Below are 16,951 nucleotides of genomic sequence, written 5' to 3' on the forward strand. Positions count from 1 at the left end.
ATCCCCAGGGGAAGGGGGGAAAATCTGCACATGCTCAGAGGCACCCTCCTTCTATAAACAACTCGCGGCGTGGGCCAGTGGAGGCTTATGCCCTGGGCCCCAACCACCTCTCAGAAGGCTCTGGCTACGGCTCAACTTCTTAAACCTTCCCTCCTGCGCGCAGGAGGCGTAATGAGTTTGGAGACCCCGGGAAGGTGCGCAGCGCACCAGGTGTATCTGGGACGCATGCGCAAATCTCCTGACACGTCTTCCTTATCCTAAACTTTTTTTACCCAAGCACTCATTTACTTCAGAAATCCGACCAAGTTCAATAGGGCTTACTTTCTCCCAAGTAAGTGCGCATAGGATCGCCGCTTTGGGAGTCGACGGGGCATTCATCGAGAGAATACGAAATGATCATGACGCTGAATGTGGAAAGGGGAATTTAATCCGGATTAATTAATCCGGAGTATCAGGTATCTGCGCATGGCGCCCCTCCTTTTCTTTCACAGGCGACCCGCCCCTGTTAAGTGAAAGGGCAGGGAATTCAAACCCCCGCAGGGTCCAGACGCGATGACGCCTGCCGGGTGGGGCGAGGTACGTGGGCGTGAAGGGGACCGAGGGAAGCGCTGGGCACTACAGGACGAGAGCGGCTTGCGCGGGAGTGGGCAGGGCGGAGGACTCTCCCGCTCCGGAAAGGGTTAAAGCGGCAACAGGGGGCGGAGCCCAAGCTGGCCCGGGGAATAAGGCGCCGCTGCCGCTGCCGCCGCCCGGGTGCCTTCCCTACCTTTTGCGGAGTGGTTGGTTGGCTGGCTGTGCCGGGGCGGCGCACAGGGAGCAAAGCTGAGCGGAGCAGATGGTACCTGGCGGCTCCCCCGGGATGAAGCCTCTGTCCGGCAGCTCTCGGCGGCGGAGCGGAGGGTAGCGCCGCCGCCGGGCCACGGAGGGTGGCCCGCCGGCCGGCCCGGGGCGGGTGAGCGGGCCATGAGCCCCCGCGGGCGGCAGCCAGACTCGCAAGGGCTGGTGCTCCTGCGCCCCCTCCTCGCCTTGCGCTCGGTCCCGCAGGAGCCTCGCTAGGGAGTCCCGGGTCGCGGAGCGGGTGCGCTCTTCAGCCAAGACTTGGGAGGCCGCCTGCGCGCCCCCTCCTCTCCCCACCCTACCCCCGCCGCCTTCGCCGCCTTCCCTTCCCTTCCCTTTTTTCGTTCCTTTTCTTCTCCTGAGGTTTTGTCTATCTGTCGCTCTTATTTTTTTCTTTTTCTACCGCTCCTCCACCGAGCCTCCTTAGCACCATGCGGCTCCGTCTAGGACCCACCCTGTATGGTAAGTGAGGACCACCGCCTTCCCCCTCTCCTCCGATCCGTTTTCGGGATGTCTGGAATGGGGCGAGTGTTTTGGTCTTGCTGTGGCGGATAGGCGAGGAGTAAGAATGGCTCTCGCATTTTTTATGGGGGGCGGGGAGATGGCGGTACCTCGCGTGTAAACGGGCTGTCCAAGGAGAGAGGGGGAAGCAGCGCCGGGCAGAAGTCCGAACAGGCTGATTCTTTGAGTTTGGAAAGGAAAATAAACTAATCCTTTTTCCTGTCCCTTTGAGCTGACCCCTTTCACAACACGGGAAAGATCTCGTGGGAATGCACACAAGCCTTAGCCTGCCCATTCTAGCCCCATTGAGACCTTGAGGCGGCTACTTCTTCTGAGGCGCTAGTGTGTTCACGCGGACTGGAGATAATGGGCCTCATCTTCGGGCAATCCTGTTAAACCGGATTTGATTGTTCCGAGGTAACTGTTGTTCCCCGATCTGGTGGCTTCAAAATCATCGGAGGCACTCAAGCGCTGCAGGCGAGCCATGTGATGAAGGAGGAAGGCTACCCTTCAGACGCTTTCTGAAAACCACCTCAATGGTATAGAAAGATGACAGGAGTGGTATAATTCGCCTGCCTCAAAATCACTCCAGAAACATTATGAGCACGCCCCACCCCCACCAGATACAAGCCAAAGAGGAACCTCTGACTTCCAGGGGGTGCCCATTCCAAAGCGGCCCAGAGGCAGGGAGGTTGGGTTGTGTGCAGGGTTGGATGAGGCTCCAGACCTTTCCCCTCCCTGTCCACAAAGCCAGTTCTCTTCTCCAGCTAAGGTTTAAGTGTGTATCCCTGAAGTTGGAAGGATGTGCCACTTTCTGTGGCATTGATAGGAGGTTGGCTGTAAAGGTGATAAACAGGGCCGGGCGAGGAGGGGTGAGGGTCACTGCTACAGACTTCTCCATCTCTGGAGGGATGATCCGTGCTGAATTAATAAAGGATGGAGGATGTGTGCTGCCAGTAAATGAGGCAGTAGTCAAGGATGGGCAGGTGCTGCAGATTTCCAGGGTGCTGCCCTGCTGGATGGATGCTTGGCCTGTGGGGGCACTGGATCAGGAGAGCAGGGTCAAAGTTCACACAAGGCGAGTCTGGCTGGCTGTGGCAATGCCTGGCTGGCTGCAGGGATGCCAGTGGCTTTCTGCTCTACTCTGCCTGTTGCCATTTATAGCCTGGCCCCCAATGGTTTACGCAACAACAGACAGCTGCTTATTTTGGGGGTGTTAAATTATGGACGAAAGAGGAGTTGGGTTGTTTTCAGCTTTATCTGCGTCACCAGCCACGTCAGACCTGCTACCTCTGGCCCCTCCCAGGGACACTGTCTTAACCCCCAGCCTACACATAACTGAGTTGTCATTTCTGTTTTCAGCACCCATCAAGGTTCCCCAACTTTAAGGCTTGTGTGTTGTCTGCCTTGGTCCCAAATAGCATTTTAAGTAGTGCTTCCTGCCACAGTTGGTGTTGAAGCATGCAAGCATCCCAGCTCCTTGGATGGATCTTTTTCTGGATGAACCTTGCAAGTCGTCTGTGGCGCCGCAGGATTCTGTAAACACTGGAACATGCATACATAGACCAGCCATACTGGCAACTACAAGTATATATGTGACCATGGGTGACACTAACTCAGGAAGAAAGTAAGCCCCCATATATAATGTCATGTTGTGACTCCTGGTGGACAATCATACAGCATTAAGCACCCAGGCAAGCCATGCAATGAAAAAAATCTCAGCCATTCTGGAGTCTGCCAGAGTCTATTTAATAGACTTTAATGTGCGTGTGTGGATAGTACACACAGATCTTTGAATTACTATGGCCACATTCACACCATACACTTTTTCACTTTAAACAGTCATGGCTTCCCCCAAAGAATCCTATGAAATGTAGTTTGTGAAGGGTGCTAAGAGCTGTTAGGAGGCCTCTATTCTCCTCATAGAGTTACAATTCTCAGAATTCTGTGAGAAGCGGGACTGAGTGCTAAACAACTCTGAAACTGTAGCCCTATGAGGGGAATAGAGATCTCCTAACAGCTCTTAGCACCCTTCGCAAACTACACTTCCCTGGATTCTTGGGGGGGGGGAGCCATGACTGTTTAAAGTGAAATAAATGTATGGTGAATATGGCCTTGATACAAATCTTTTGTTTCAGTTTATTTTTTAATTTTAGTTTAAAGTTAATTTTGTAAATATTTCTGTTATGTTTTCCTAACACAAATAAAAGATGAAATACAGAAAATATAAGTAAAAGATGAAATAGTGAGACACACCTCAACAACAATAACTAGGCTGAACTCCCATTCCCCATTTCACTCCTGTGCCTGACCAGGGCACCAAGAACTGTGGAGGACTAGACAATCATGAAAACAGAACTCCATAAAACAGATCTGTAAAGCCCTGGTCAGCAGTTAAGCCTCCTGGGAAGAAAGGGGGGAGGGTTCCCTTTGAAAATGGAATAATAGTGAAGGGCCAAATCCTTGACTTCCTCTTCCTAAAGTGGCCTGTTGCCACTCCCTCTGCATCATTCTTTTGCAAATACTGTAGATTGGTAACTGGCACATTAGAGAACACCCCTCTGGGGCCTGGATTTGGCCCAGCAGCTTCCAGATGCTGATCTTTGTTGTCAGAATTACAATAAGGAATACAACTGCAGCAGCAAGAGAGTTATTGCTCCATTGTAGAAGAGGTTTCTAGTGTGTTCGGGTGGAAGAAACTCTTGATTGATGCATCGCCAACAATACTGCTGTTGGTGCATGTTGCATCCTGATCTTACACAAAACACATTTAAAAGATCTCTGAAGAATAGGAGAGAGGGTGCTGGGGACATGATGGTGCTCAAAAGGCTATGAAAGATGGTAACAAAGCAAGGGGCTAGTATTTAGTTAACCCCAAAAGACTGAGGCTGTTTAAACATAGTTAACATTTTTAAGGCGAAAACACTTTGCACACGTTACTTGAGTAATTCCTTCAAAAGACTATTAAGTTCATAATAATAAAAAAAATTGAGATCCTTTAACTATAGTCAACACTTTCAGGACAAAAACTTTGTAAAAACCACTGCTCTCTTCTAGCAGAGGAAGGCAAAACAGATAGCTGGCAACTAAAGAAGCAGGTAGACCTCTTTTGCACCACCAGGGTAGCTATTGCATCGAGAGAGGAAGAGGCTGCGATACTCTCTGTCCCTTGCAGTATGCCAGTCAATATGTGCCCTGATATTTAGAAGACATGGCTCTGCTCAAAGGCGAAGTGGTAGAATGTGTTTTCCGTTGTTCCTCCCCATTTGAGAGTGCAGTTCCTGGTGAGCTGGAACTGTTGAGAGATGGAGGTCAGGACAGGGAGGAAAGAGTGGCCCTCAAGAAGACTGTCTTATTTCATCTTCTTCCTCCTGGGGTAGCAAGCACATCTGCTGGGGGTTGGTTTCACTCATACCCCTTGAGTTACAAATGGACCCTGTCTAGCTTGGCTCCACTGCACCGGTCAAGCCATACTCTTAGTCTTGATGTGGTGATGGGTGGCATCTTTACTGATTCTTCCCCCCCATCCCACCTCTCAGTTCTTCCTGCCTTGTAGAGACCATGGTCCTAGATCAGAATTCAATTTTTTAATTATGATGAATTGTTACCAGTTATATCCTCCAATGAGCCCCTGGAGGAAAGGTGGGATATAACTGGTTTTCCCTCTCTCTTATCCTCACAACAGCCCTGTAAAGTAGGTTAGGCTGGGAGATAATGACTGACTCAGTCACTCATATACAATCAAATGTAGGGTTCTCTTGCCCTCAAGGTGCCCAGTGGGAGAAGCACCTCCTCTCCTCTATAACTCCTCTTTCCTTTCAACTAGCCTGGCAGTCAGGTCTGTCTGTCAGGATGTCCCTCCCACTATCTTCCTCTTTGTGCTCCATATAACTGAAGGAAAGACACTCATAAGCTGGTGTGCATACCCTGCTTGCTGAATGCCAGGAGACGGGAACTGCTTATAGCTCCCTCTGCCAAAGGTATCGCTTCTGCCTTGGGCTTCTGCAGCGTGTGCCCCCTCCCTCCCTCTCTTTTTTCCATCATGGGGTGAGTTGTTCCTGCACCATCCCAAGAGAGTGGTAATCCATCATAACAGTGTGGTTAAAAGCTGGGGCACATGGAGGGGCTTGTGCTATTAGGAGTACAGGCTAGAATTATCTCACAAGGTTAATGAATGTTCGGCAGAGTTTTCTTCCAAGGGAAGGATCAAGGGCTTTAAATCTCCATACTGTATGGAGTATGGAGAGGGGGATGTCTTACAGATGGAGAGGCTGGTCTGGGCTTGGGTGGAGATTACAGAACACACGATCTTTTATTTTTAGAGCTGAAAAGAGGAGGATCCTTCCATCCCATCTTGGGAAGAAGGGTAGTAAAATAGCTTTTCAGTCTAATCCAAATGCATTTGGGGTCTAGTTGTTCAGCTAGAGCCTTTTCACCTTGAAAATTATGAATGAGCATCTTGCATTTGCTGGAAGGGCGGGGGGAATCCAGCAAAGTATTTCTTCCCCCTTTATGACAACAAGAACTGGGGTGGGCAGGGATCAGGGTGGAGAGAGGACTGGAAAAGTGACTCTGGGTGGGTATAATAGGACTGAGAAGGAATTTGATATGAAAGCCTCCAGTAGCCCCATGGGAAGTCTGTGTGTGACTCTGTACCAGTTGGTTGGGGTGGGGCATGGGGAGGGCAGCATGCCTAGAACTTGCCTGTGAGCTTCCCTTCCCCCTAAGAGGAGGCAGAGAGGCCAGAGGGCTTTTATGGGGAGAGATGAGAAGCTTCCATTCCCTTCCCCTCCGCTTTTTCTCTGCCCAAGCTGCAGCGAAAAGCCACAGGCCTGAATTATGGATGAGACTCCTTGGGTTACAGCCGTTCCACCGGACCAGAGAGAAGAGTCCAGAGACAGAGGCAGTCAACATTAGTAGCAGCTGCAGCTCCCTCTCTCCTCCCCTCCCCCTCCCCTCCGTGCAAGATAGAGGCTTTTCCCCTATTCTCCCTTGAGGGAAAACCGGTCTGCCATTATTGGAGGAAATGGCTGTTGTGGATGGCTGTAAGGAACATAGGCTTCCTTCCACCCCATCCAGGATTTGGGGAGTAAGGTAGCTGTTACAGCAGGAGGGAGGTCAGACCAAATTTCCTCCCCTGCTTCTGGGGGTGGAAATGAATCCTGCAAACAGAACTCCCCCTTGCATATATCTTTGGTTATGGAATACACACCCATGCTTGTGAGGGTCTCAGATCTATAAAATGACAAGTATTTTAGTGGTGATCTGTTTACTTCCCCCCACCTTGATTTACAACCCATACTCTATCCTGTCTAAGTTGTGTCTGTTATTGTCACAAAACTGCCAATTAGTCAAAAGTACCCTCCCTTGACATGCTATACATGACATTTTGGGGGAAGATTTGTTTATGCGACTTGTTTGATGCAATATTACAAAACTCAGTACAATCTGGATTTCAAAAAATGAGAAAAATAAACAGACGCTGTGGTAGATTTGGGGGAGCAATATCTCACCTTGGTGGCTGTTAGCAGCGGTCACAATTCCCTCTTGTCCTAGTGGTCATTTGGCCTGGCTCACCCTCTTGCATGCCTGCCCTGTTAAACTGGGTCAGTGCAAGACTTCAGCTCATAATCTTATGGTAAAAGGAGGGGCGGGAGGTGGGAGTCCGTCTGAAGTGCCCCACTTGGGAGGCTGCTGACCTGTGGAGGGAAACTCACACAGTGTTCCCTCTCCCTGTCTATCTCCCATCTCAATCAGATGCAATTGACAGAAAAGGGAGGGTCCTGGCACCCAATCTGAGAGGGAATATTTCCTGAGGAGGAATGTAGAGAAGGGCTGAAAAAATTGGAAAGGATTTTTCCCCTTGAGTGCCCATGACCTGCCTAGCCGAAAGGAACCCTTTCCCACTGCACTTCATGTGAAACCCAAAACAGTGAATGTATCAAAACTATAAATTAGGGGTGGGGGGGTTGTGTGTCTCTTACTGAAGGAGTAACATGGGGACTGTCACGTTCTTGCTCTGGGGGGTTATGATGACGCTGGTGGGAATGGCACTGTGCCCAGGCATTCTGGGTGCTGGCGTGGCTGCTTGAAGGACTCTTCTGTGTTTGTGTGGTGCTTGTCATGAGCAGAATGGAGGCTGGAGAGAGTGGGAAGGCAGCGTAGGGCCCGAGTGGAGGTGGTGTGAACTACTGAAACGGCATCAGCAGCTTGTGTTACTCGTTTACCACGTCACACCACCTACACACATACATACAGAGGTTGGGAACCAGGCAGGCTTGCATATGGGGTGTGTGCCTGCTCACGTGAGATGTTCTGTGTGCATCATGCGCATGGTGAAAACTTCTGCTCGCTTGCCTAGGGAAGTGCACGCACATGCATGCCTCCTCACGTGGGATTATGCCTTGCAGGGTTGCCAACTCCAGTGACTTTGTTGTGAGTCTCACAGTTCGGGATGTTTCTTTCCGCATCCCAGCTCTTGAAAAGTGGGAGGATTTTGGCTTTCTTCTCTTCTCTTTTCTTTTCTAAATAAAAGTGAGAGCTAGTAAATTGAAGAACAAAGTTAAAAGAGCTGGAAAAAATAACTAGCGATGGACTTTTTTAAAAAAGGTAACCTATCAATAATACAATGACAACATTCTTGATCTTTTAAAATCATGTTTTTAATTGAAAGCCTGACAACTGAGCTTTTTTAATATCAGGGTGGAATGTGTTTAGAGGAGAGTACTAAAGAGAGCCACTGCAGTGGTTAGAGCAAGGGTGGGATGATGACGACGATGATGACGATGCCTTGAGCTTTCAGGAAGAAAGGTGGGGTATAAATATTTTCAATAAATAGCTGCCTTGAAACAGCCCATGTCGTGGTGGACAGGGAAGGTGTGGCCACACCTGGGATATTCCACATAAACAGAGGTTTGCTGACAAGCTTCTCAATGCCTGTTCCTTCTCTGCTTCTAGGCTTGGCTCCCGCATTCCTGCTCCTGTTGGCCTTTCCCTTGGCAGCCGCCATGTGCCCAATGCTTTGCACCTGCTACTTTTCTCCACCCACAGTCAGCTGCCAGGCCAACAACTTCTCCTCGGTGCCACGGGTCCTGCCACCCAACGCTCAGCGCCTCTTCCTGCAGAACAATCTGATTGGGACCCTGAGAGCTGGCATGTTTGGGCCAAGCCTCGTCACCCTTTGGCTCTACTCCAACAACATCTCCTCTATCCAGCCGGGCACTTTCCGGCACCTTCAGGCTTTGGAGTGGCTGGACCTGGGAGACAACCGCAATTTGCGCACTCTTGACCCAGATACTTTCCTTGGTCTGGAGCGGCTGCAGTCGCTGCACCTTTACCGCTGTCAGCTGAGCAGCCTCCCGACCACCATCTTCCGCAATCTCTTCAGCCTCCAGTACCTCTACCTTCAGGAGAACAACCTGCTTTGCCTGCAGGTGAGCAAAATGACTGGTTCTGGGTTAGCAAGGCTGCCGCTGCCTCTGGCCTCTAGAGAGAGCTGGTTCCCAGGTGGGCAATGAAGTAGGATCCCCTTTCTCCTCTGGATTGAATCCTTTCTACCTTGTGGGCCTTTTCTTAAGATTTTGCAGCTATTACATTGGGCGGGAGAGGGGAGAGAAAAAATGATTGGCGGTGAAGCTTCTGGATAGAAGGAGAATGATGGGTTTCCAGTGTATTCTGAGGATGGAAGATCACCTCACTGGCAGAGCAGGAAAGTGGGTTGATTGGAGGGGGAAGCAGTGTTGGTGTTGACATTTGTTTTCAAATAGATGGTTTAAGATATGCATTCACTCTTCTGAGAGGGCAAATGGAGCCCCTCCACCATCTCGCTCTGAAGACCATCAAAGAACTGGTGTGGTGCTCAGCCCTCTTCCCCCCCCCCTGCCCAAGTGTGGCCGGTTCTCCCCTGAAGACAGGTTCTCAGTGCCCTGCCAGCGACTCACTTAAAAACCACATGCCTATCCGGTCCTGGGAGCATGTGGCTTAAGAGCAGGGAAACTGCAGCCTGGCCTGCAGCAGCAAAAATGCATTTACAGATCATACGTCACGGCTTCAAGCCACATCCTTAATGGGGGAGGACAAAGTTTGTTGTGGGGAGCTGGGATCAAGCCTCTTCTCTTGTAGTTTGAGTCATCCGCCGAAGTAGGAGTCAATAATAAAACTCTGGGTTTTCATCCAGCAGTAGATCCTGAATAACTATGAGGGAGAGATCTGGAAAGGCTAGGGATTTGGGGGCAATAAATGTATGGTCCTGATAGCTAGGCTGTAATCTCCCATGTGCAGGTGAAGGTCTTTTGGGCCACCTATTTTGCAGGAGGTGTCTTCATAGCGTATTATTATTTTTCAATCTCCCAGGACGATCTTTTTGTGGACTTGGCTAACCTTAGCCATCTTTTCCTGCACGGCAATAAGATTTGGCAGCTCTCCGAGAATGTCTTCCGGGGCCTGTCTGGATTAGATCGTCTGTTGCTACACAGGAACCGCCTGCACGCAATTCCTACTTGGGCCTTCCGTGATCTGGGCAAGCTCACCATCCTGTACTTGTTTAACAACAGCCTGACAACCCTCTCTGGGGAAACCATCTCTGACTTGCCCGCCCTGGAGTTCCTGCGACTCAACAACAACCCGTGGGCCTGTGACTGCCGGGCTCGCTCCCTCTGGGCCTGGTTTCAGCACACCCGTGTCTCCATCTCGGATGTCATATGCACTTCTCCTCCTGACCGTGTGGGGCGTGACATGCGCCACCTAAACGAAACTGTCTTTAAAGGCTGCCCTCCAGGCAATCACCACCCTGTTGGGTTTGACTGGAGTTGTAGGCCTGAGTGGGAAAATGGAGTGGTTCACCCTCATCCCCGTCCTCATTCCAATGGCTCGTCCAATCACCTCTATGGCCTAGGAGGGTCCCCTCCTGCTGATCCTTCCTCCTTCTACAGGGATGTGCCAGCTAATGACATCCGAAGCCCCAAGTATGACCCACCAACAGAGGATGGCTACTGGGGGGGCTATGGCAATGAAGAAGGGGGACAGCTGAAAAAGGGATGCCCAGAACTTGGTGGTTGTTCTCTGAATTCTGGAGGTATTAGGGTTGGCTTCCTGTTGCTTTCTTTTCCCTGTCTACTGATGCTTTGGGGACCTTCCTGGTTTTGACAATGGAGGGCGGCCTGCTCTGCTGAATGCTAAGCTGCCTTTGAGAACCGAGACTCTGGGAGATCCAAGCCAGGATGGATCCCCACCCAGCACTTAGCTGAGGCCAAAGTGATTTAACCTTTTCCCTGCCCCCATCACAGGGTCAAAGGGAGACTAAATCTGTTGCTGCTGCTTTCCTGGCTGGTTGTGAGACTTAATACTGGAGCCACTTTCTGGGTGGTATCTGTTATAATTCATGAATATATGGCAAGAACACCCCTTTTTTTTTAATTCTGGGATGTTGCATAATTATCCTGCTAAAGGTGTTCTTTAAATGCTATTGCTTCCTCGGGCTGTTATGGGGGCTTCTGTGTTTTCCATATCCAGGAAAGAGCAAGGATCTCTTCTGTGCATGATAAGGAAGTGTGGAATGGATGAGAACCTGATTTTCAGAGCTTCAGTTCTTTCTGCAATATCCTCCCATGCACACAAGTGCCCACTTTATCCAGTAGGATGGGATCCTTCAACTAAAAAGAAAAGAAAAGAAAAGAAATGCTGTCCTCTTCCTGAGCTGGAGAAGGCTGCAGTGATCATGGGCCCTCCCAGCTTTTCCCCTGTATCTGGTTTATGTTTTCTTTCTCTTTCTTTTTATTGAAACACCAAGTGACCAACTCACATAATCGGTTCAGGTGATATTTCTAAGTGAGAAGTTTCACCAGGTAAGCTAGTCTTCCTTGGCAGGGACAGTGTCTACATGACGATGCAGCTGACTCTGTGGCCTGTTCCATACATCCAAGTCTTGGGGCAGCAGTTGCAGTTATATCATGATAAACACGATCGTGTGAATTGGCCCTCGGTCATTACAGCCAATCTTCATTTCTGTGGTTGTGTCCTTCCTCTGGTGCCTCCATGTCTTCCCCTCCCCCCTTTTTTCTCAAAAAAGGCCAAAAAATGGTTGGTTGGAGAACTATTAAACTATTTTAGTATGGTCTGGTGGACTCAGTCACTCAAGGAAATTAGTAATGTAATACACAGAGAGAACCATTATGAGGTGTAAGCTGCTTAAGTCTGTAACAGTTGGCAGACTGGAATCCACTTGAGATGAGCAGCTTATTCTCCTGTCAGCGGTTACTCATTCCTCACCAAACGTTCTTGTATGGATACTCGTTGGAGTAGCTCCTAACCCATTTGGCTACCATTTGGTTGTTGAAAGAGATTGAGTTTAACTCATTCATGGTTTTTGGCTTATTCAAAATCCCATTGCTCCAACTGGTCTTCACTGGTATTGAAGCTGTGACCTATGTTTGCTGCGGTGTAACCTGGGAGAGTGTACACTTGACAAAGAAACACAGCTGAGTCTGGCTTCCCAATTGTGCCTTTTGTCATACAAACATTTTATCACAATCACATGTTTACCTTGTAAAAGTGTACCCGTAGAATGACATAGTGGATGAAGTGGCCTCAAGCGAACAGGATGTGGCATTTCAGAACCAGGCCCCTTCCAAATCCACTTTTCCATAGGTTTTTTACAGGCTTAGTTACGTCTGATTGGCCTCTGCTTCAGTCTTCACCTGCTGAATAATTTATTTATATACTGCTTTTCAGCAAAAAGTTCTCAAAGTGGCTTACATAGTAAAATTGGGCAACAATTAAAATACCTTAACTCTAAAGCTGTAGCTACACTTTCTAACCTGCCCTTTTCCATCAACCAAATGTTACTTGAAGCCCTCACTGGAGAGATGCCATTAGTGGCTTATCCTCACAACTCCTTGTGATGGAGGCTGTTGGAGGGATTAAGAAAAAAGACATAAAACCATGCCCTGCTCCTGTTGTACCCTAGCTGGTCTCACAGTAGCTGTGGAGAAAACAGGGTGGTCATAGAATTGTTGTTGATGAGCACCTAGCATGAGTAGCCCAAGACTTTTGTGTCAAAAAGGGGCAAGAGCCATATAAAATCTGGTTGGAACATAGCAGGAGCAGCAAAGCAAAAGTCTTGTAGCATCTTAAAATCAAACACATTTATTATGATATCAGATAATACCATATCTATTCCATGAAAGCTTATGCTCCCATAAGAAACAGTGAAAGCCATCAGCTTGGATGGCTTTAAAAGGAGGATTAGACAAATTCATGGAGGATGAGGCTGTCGGTGGCTACTAACCCTGATGTCTATGTTCCATCACCACTGTCAGAGATGGTATGCTTCTGAAAACCGGTTGCTAGAAACTGCAGGAGGGGAGAGTGCTCTGGTGCTTAGGTCCTGCTTGCAGGCTTCCCATAGGCATCCAACTGGCCACTGTGAGAACAGGATGCTGGACTAGATAGGCCACTTGCCTGATCCAGCAGGTGGTACTTACATTCTTATGCTGTAATAAATGTGTTAGACTTTGAGGTGTTACAATGACCCTTAGTCTGTTTAGCAGCAAAAGCAACAACCACAGCTGCCTCCCATCAGAAAATTGTTTCTACAGACCATATTGACAATTGGGAGGGAGAGAGGAATGTAAAGAGGAAAGGTCATCGTAAGGCAGGGCTGGGAAACCTGTGGTCCTCCAGATATTGTTGGTCTCCAACTCCCATCAGCCTCTGCCAATGGTTAGGAATGTCTAACAACATCTAGAGAGCTACAGGTTCCTTGCCACAAGGCTTTTCCATGGGTGTATGAAAGGGTCAGAGATTTTGGTGGGAAAGAATGGTTCCTTTTCAGATCATCCAAAGAATTCTTTCCAGCCTGTCCAGAAGAAAGATGGCCTTCTGTTGGATTGAAGGAAGGAGTCCTCCCAGTCCTAGACTGGGCATGCAATGTTCAGGGTGCCTGTATTCCCCTGCTCCTCCTGAGCCCTTGTTTTCCTGTTCTGCACAGTTCTGGTCTGTGTTTCATATTCAAATATTTATACCGATTTACTATTCTCATTCTAAAGAGAGAGGCTTGTCACTAATAATTGGAAGTGGATCAAAAATTGTCCTTTTAAAATGGCATGTTAAATTAAGAATGTTCAGCATGCTATTCCTAATGCAGACTTTTTTTTAAGGACAGGACATGTTTAATTCTTTCGATTATTTGCCAGACGTGTCCTCCTTTGGCAGCCTGATATGCTAAATATATATCTTCTCCCCCTTCCCCTATAATGTTTGGCAACTGGAAAGCTTGCTGAATCTTGAAACTATTCAGCTCTCTGCAGTCCTTTGCTTTGTCTGCTTTTTTTATTTTTTTTGTTTTCAAAATGGACTGCAAGTATGTTTTGTAAAGATAGGAGAGATCCCAACCTTCCTAAAATAAAAATTCGATAGAACCCTAGGGTATGTGTTAAGGGAGGGTATCGGTCTGGTGGCTGGCACCAGAATTCCTGGCTTATAGTGCTTAATATTGCCCTGGGGTACTGCAAATTGTGATAGAGAGAGATGGTGCTAGAGAGGCTCTCTTTCATATGTAGAAAGAAGGGCGGGGTTGGCACAGCTGGAGTTGAAACAGCAAGAAGAGTATGTATTATAGTCTAAGGGCAGCAGCTTTCTTAATATAACTTCACATAAGGGAGAGACAGGATGTTAGAGTTGGAAGAGTGGGTTATTTTTAGCATATGGAAGCCTGTTCGTAGCCAGAGTCAGATGTGAGAGTACAAGTGTGGTGTGAGCATACATGTACACGTGTGTTTGTTGGCTGAGGCAGGAAGAGTTAAATAGATTGGTACATCAAAAAGGATTTTAGGAGCCGGAAGGTGTGGAGAACTGTAGGCCAGGACAGGGGTGCACATTTATGAGGCTGGCTGATCAAGGGAAGCAGCTATATGGTGTTATTGTAAAGGGGTAGGCAGGGAGTGAACGAGTATGAAGTTAGGGTTAATTGGCAGGGGGGCAGGCAAAGGCCAAAGCTGCAGTGAGGGCCATGCTGAGCTGTGAAACGGGAGGAAAGTGCCATTAAATCTGCCAGCGAGACTCCAGCGGGCTCAGTCTTTCCAGGTCAGGTAATTATCCTTGTGAAATATTCATGACCCCTTATCCCAGATGCTATTTCAGAGCAGCAGGGGGAGAGAGAGGGATGTGAGAATGAAGGCTCAGGAAGACACACACACAGAGAGATACATCGCAGTGTGAAATATTCACAAATTACACACGGTCTCATACCTCCAGCCCACCCTTCTCTTCAACACAGGTATGCATCCACAGATTGTGGAGGCAGGGTATCCTGTCCAGGCAGAAGATGATGTGGGGTGAGCTGCTGTTGTAGCAGCAGTGAGTCCCCTGCCTAATCTTCTCCACCCACCAACCCCCCCCCCGAACCTAGTATCTGTCTTGCTGCGTGCATGTTGAAGTGCTGTGGAAACTCTTCGTATGCTTCATTCCAAAAAGGGGCTTGGCTCTTTCAAAGAACTGCCATCAGCTCTGGCCTCTCTTCATGCAACAAGATGTGCTGCACTTGCTCTCATTAGTAACTGCAGCCACAGACCTCTGTGTGGCCCATTTGTTCTGGTCGCTAGTATTTCAGTGTCATTTGCCTCCGAGCTAGGCATTTTCAGACTTTAGGATGAATGATAAAAATCTGTTGTGCTGGGTCGAGTCACAAATAGAATGCAGTTACTACAGTAATGATTCCTGTGCCCCTGTTTGGTTGCCATTGGGGTGCAGTGCCCCACATAGGACACCAATGGGGGAAATCTGTGGCCATCTAGAGGATGTTGCGTTCCAACCCCACCCCAAAATCTACACGTTGGCCATGCTGGCTGGGGCTAATGGGAGGTAAAGCCTGACAACACCTGGAGGTTCCCTGGTAGCAACTCCCTGCAAACACTTTGGTATAAGGAGTTAATCCCACCCCTTGTCTACCTAGCTGCATTAGGGCTCACGTAGACTCACAAACCAGAGGGGCATTTGTGCAACACGGCCTCGTTCCCTGCTTAGCCACACCTCGGCCCCCACAGTCAGTGGACTGGATCCTGTGGCCAGGGCCCTGTGTGTGCAGTCTGTCCACTAGGTTGCACAAGGGTGGGATTTTAAGATCCTGGGGTGCTCAGCTTTCTTCTAAGGCAAATGGTGCTTGGTGCAACCTTTGAACCTCCACAAGGAGTTGGGGCAAGGCTGGGGAGGGGAGGGGATCGAGTTAGAGTGCTCTGACCCTCTGCATTGGCTAGGGCTGCAGGGGAGCGGCTGTAGCTCAGTGGTAGAGCAGCCGCTTTGCGTGCAGGAGATTTTGGGTTCATTGCCTACCAATTGGTCGTGATGGGAGAGGTCTCAGTCTGCCACTCTGAAGGGCTGCTGCCAGTCAGTGCAGACGAAACTGAGCTAGGTAGACCAAGCTAGATCAGTCTCTGTATAAGGCAGCTTGCTCTGTTCCTAGCTGGAAAAGAATAAATGATGCAAAGGCAGCCATTCTTCAGATCTGCTTATTCTGAACAAGTGGTTCAAACTGAAGCTTGTATTGCCTTGCATTTTGTGTGTATGCATAGTATGCACGACACTGCCTGTGCTCTTGTCCCTTCTGCAACAGGAACCATTTCCAAACATTTTGAAGGGTAGCACATGGAGAGGGAAATTCGGAAGTGATCTGTCCATTCTGCAGTGTGTGCTTGCAGTTGATGGAAGAGAAATGGAAAAGCCTGGAATACGAGGTTGCGCACTCTGTGTGGCCAGTTTAACAAGTGTCCTATTCTGTGAATTAACTAGTCTCTCTCTCTCTCTCTCTCAATCCATTATTTACTAATGATAGTTTTCAGGCTTTATAGAGCGCAATGAGACCTTCCTTTCCCCCCTCCCCTCCAGCACTATGTAAATAAAGGAAGGAGTTAAAACTATTGACATTTCTCATTTTCTAAATGAAGCCCTGATGAAATGTAGATTGCAGCTCCAAACACCATTTCTTTCTTCCCATTGTTCAAAGTGGTGAAGAGGCTGTTTTGTCCTTTTCCCACAAGGGCAGGTTGAATCAGTCAGTGGTAATGTCCCATCTTATGCATTCATCACCTTAACTCTGCCCTTCTGGGGGATGTGGTAAGGAATTTGCAATGCCAACATCCCTGGAGTGAGTTATTTCTGAGCAGTCCTGGGGGTATGTGTGTTAAAGGCTCACTAAATGTCCTGGATCAATCAAGAGCGGCATACAAAGGACCTCTGTGCTACAGATGGAGAAGTGCCATCCTGGAGAGAGCTTTGCTTGAGCAAGCCCTGGCATTCTAAGACATTAAGTGCAGCCAGGTGTTCTGGTCATAAAGATATTATGTTCCTTTCCAAACTCAACTGAGCTAGACCAATGTAAGTCTTTGCCAAGGGGGCCTGTTAATGGTAGGTGTGGCTAGCATTAATAGCCACCAGCGCCACATTCAGGAATGGTTATGGCTATAGAGCAAGGGTGGGGGAAACGTTCAGCCCAAGGGCCACATTACCTTGTGAGAAACCTTTCAGGGGCCACATGCCAGTGGAGGATGGGACTAGAGGCCAACATGGGTGGAGTGCCGTGTGGACAGTCAGCTACGTTCCAGGCACACAAAAGCCAGAGGTT

The 16,951-nt window shown here is 48.7% G+C and overlaps 1 protein-coding gene across 5 annotated transcripts; it reads left to right on the forward strand.

Annotated features, from left to right (window-relative positions):
- The first annotated feature begins 204 nt into the window (after window positions 1-204).
- On the forward strand, window positions 205-10,752 carry RTN4RL2 (reticulon 4 receptor like 2). Of its 5 annotated transcripts, none has more exons than XM_061613030.1 (3): window positions 205-455; window positions 8,296-8,771; window positions 9,691-10,752. In XM_061613030.1, the coding sequence occupies exons 2-3, from the start codon at window positions 8,346-8,348 to the stop codon at window positions 10,480-10,482; spliced, it is 1,218 nt and encodes a 405-aa protein (XP_061469014.1). In that variant the 5' UTR covers window positions 205-455; window positions 8,296-8,345; the 3' UTR covers window positions 10,483-10,752. The 5 variants fall into 5 exon arrangements, with proteins under 5 accessions (XP_061469014.1, XP_061469017.1, XP_061469016.1 ...); XM_061613033.1 differs by having other exon boundaries at window positions 205-331; XM_061613032.1 differs by lacking the exon at window positions 205-455 and adding an exon at window positions 518-576.
- Window positions 10,753-16,951: the final 6,199 nt, after the last annotated feature.

Source organism: Rhineura floridana, chromosome 2, assembly GCF_030035675.1.
Source record: "Rhineura floridana isolate rRhiFlo1 chromosome 2, rRhiFlo1.hap2, whole genome shotgun sequence".
In the NCBI taxonomy this organism is placed as follows: Eukaryota; Metazoa; Chordata; class Lepidosauria; order Squamata; family Rhineuridae; genus Rhineura; species Rhineura floridana.

Bases quoted from the DNA above. Each gene is read 5' to 3' on its own strand.
- RTN4RL2 (XM_061613028.1), top strand. From the start codon at position 1,269: ATGCGGCTCCGTCTAGGACCCACCCTGTATG. The intron at 1,300-8,295 runs GTAAGTGAGGAC...CTCTGCTTCTAG, and splicing joins TCTAGGACCCACCCTGTATG to GCTTGGCTCCCGCATTCCTG. The intron at 8,772-9,690 runs GTGAGCAAAATG...TCAATCTCCCAG, and splicing joins ACAACCTGCTTTGCCTGCAG to GACGATCTTTTTGTGGACTT.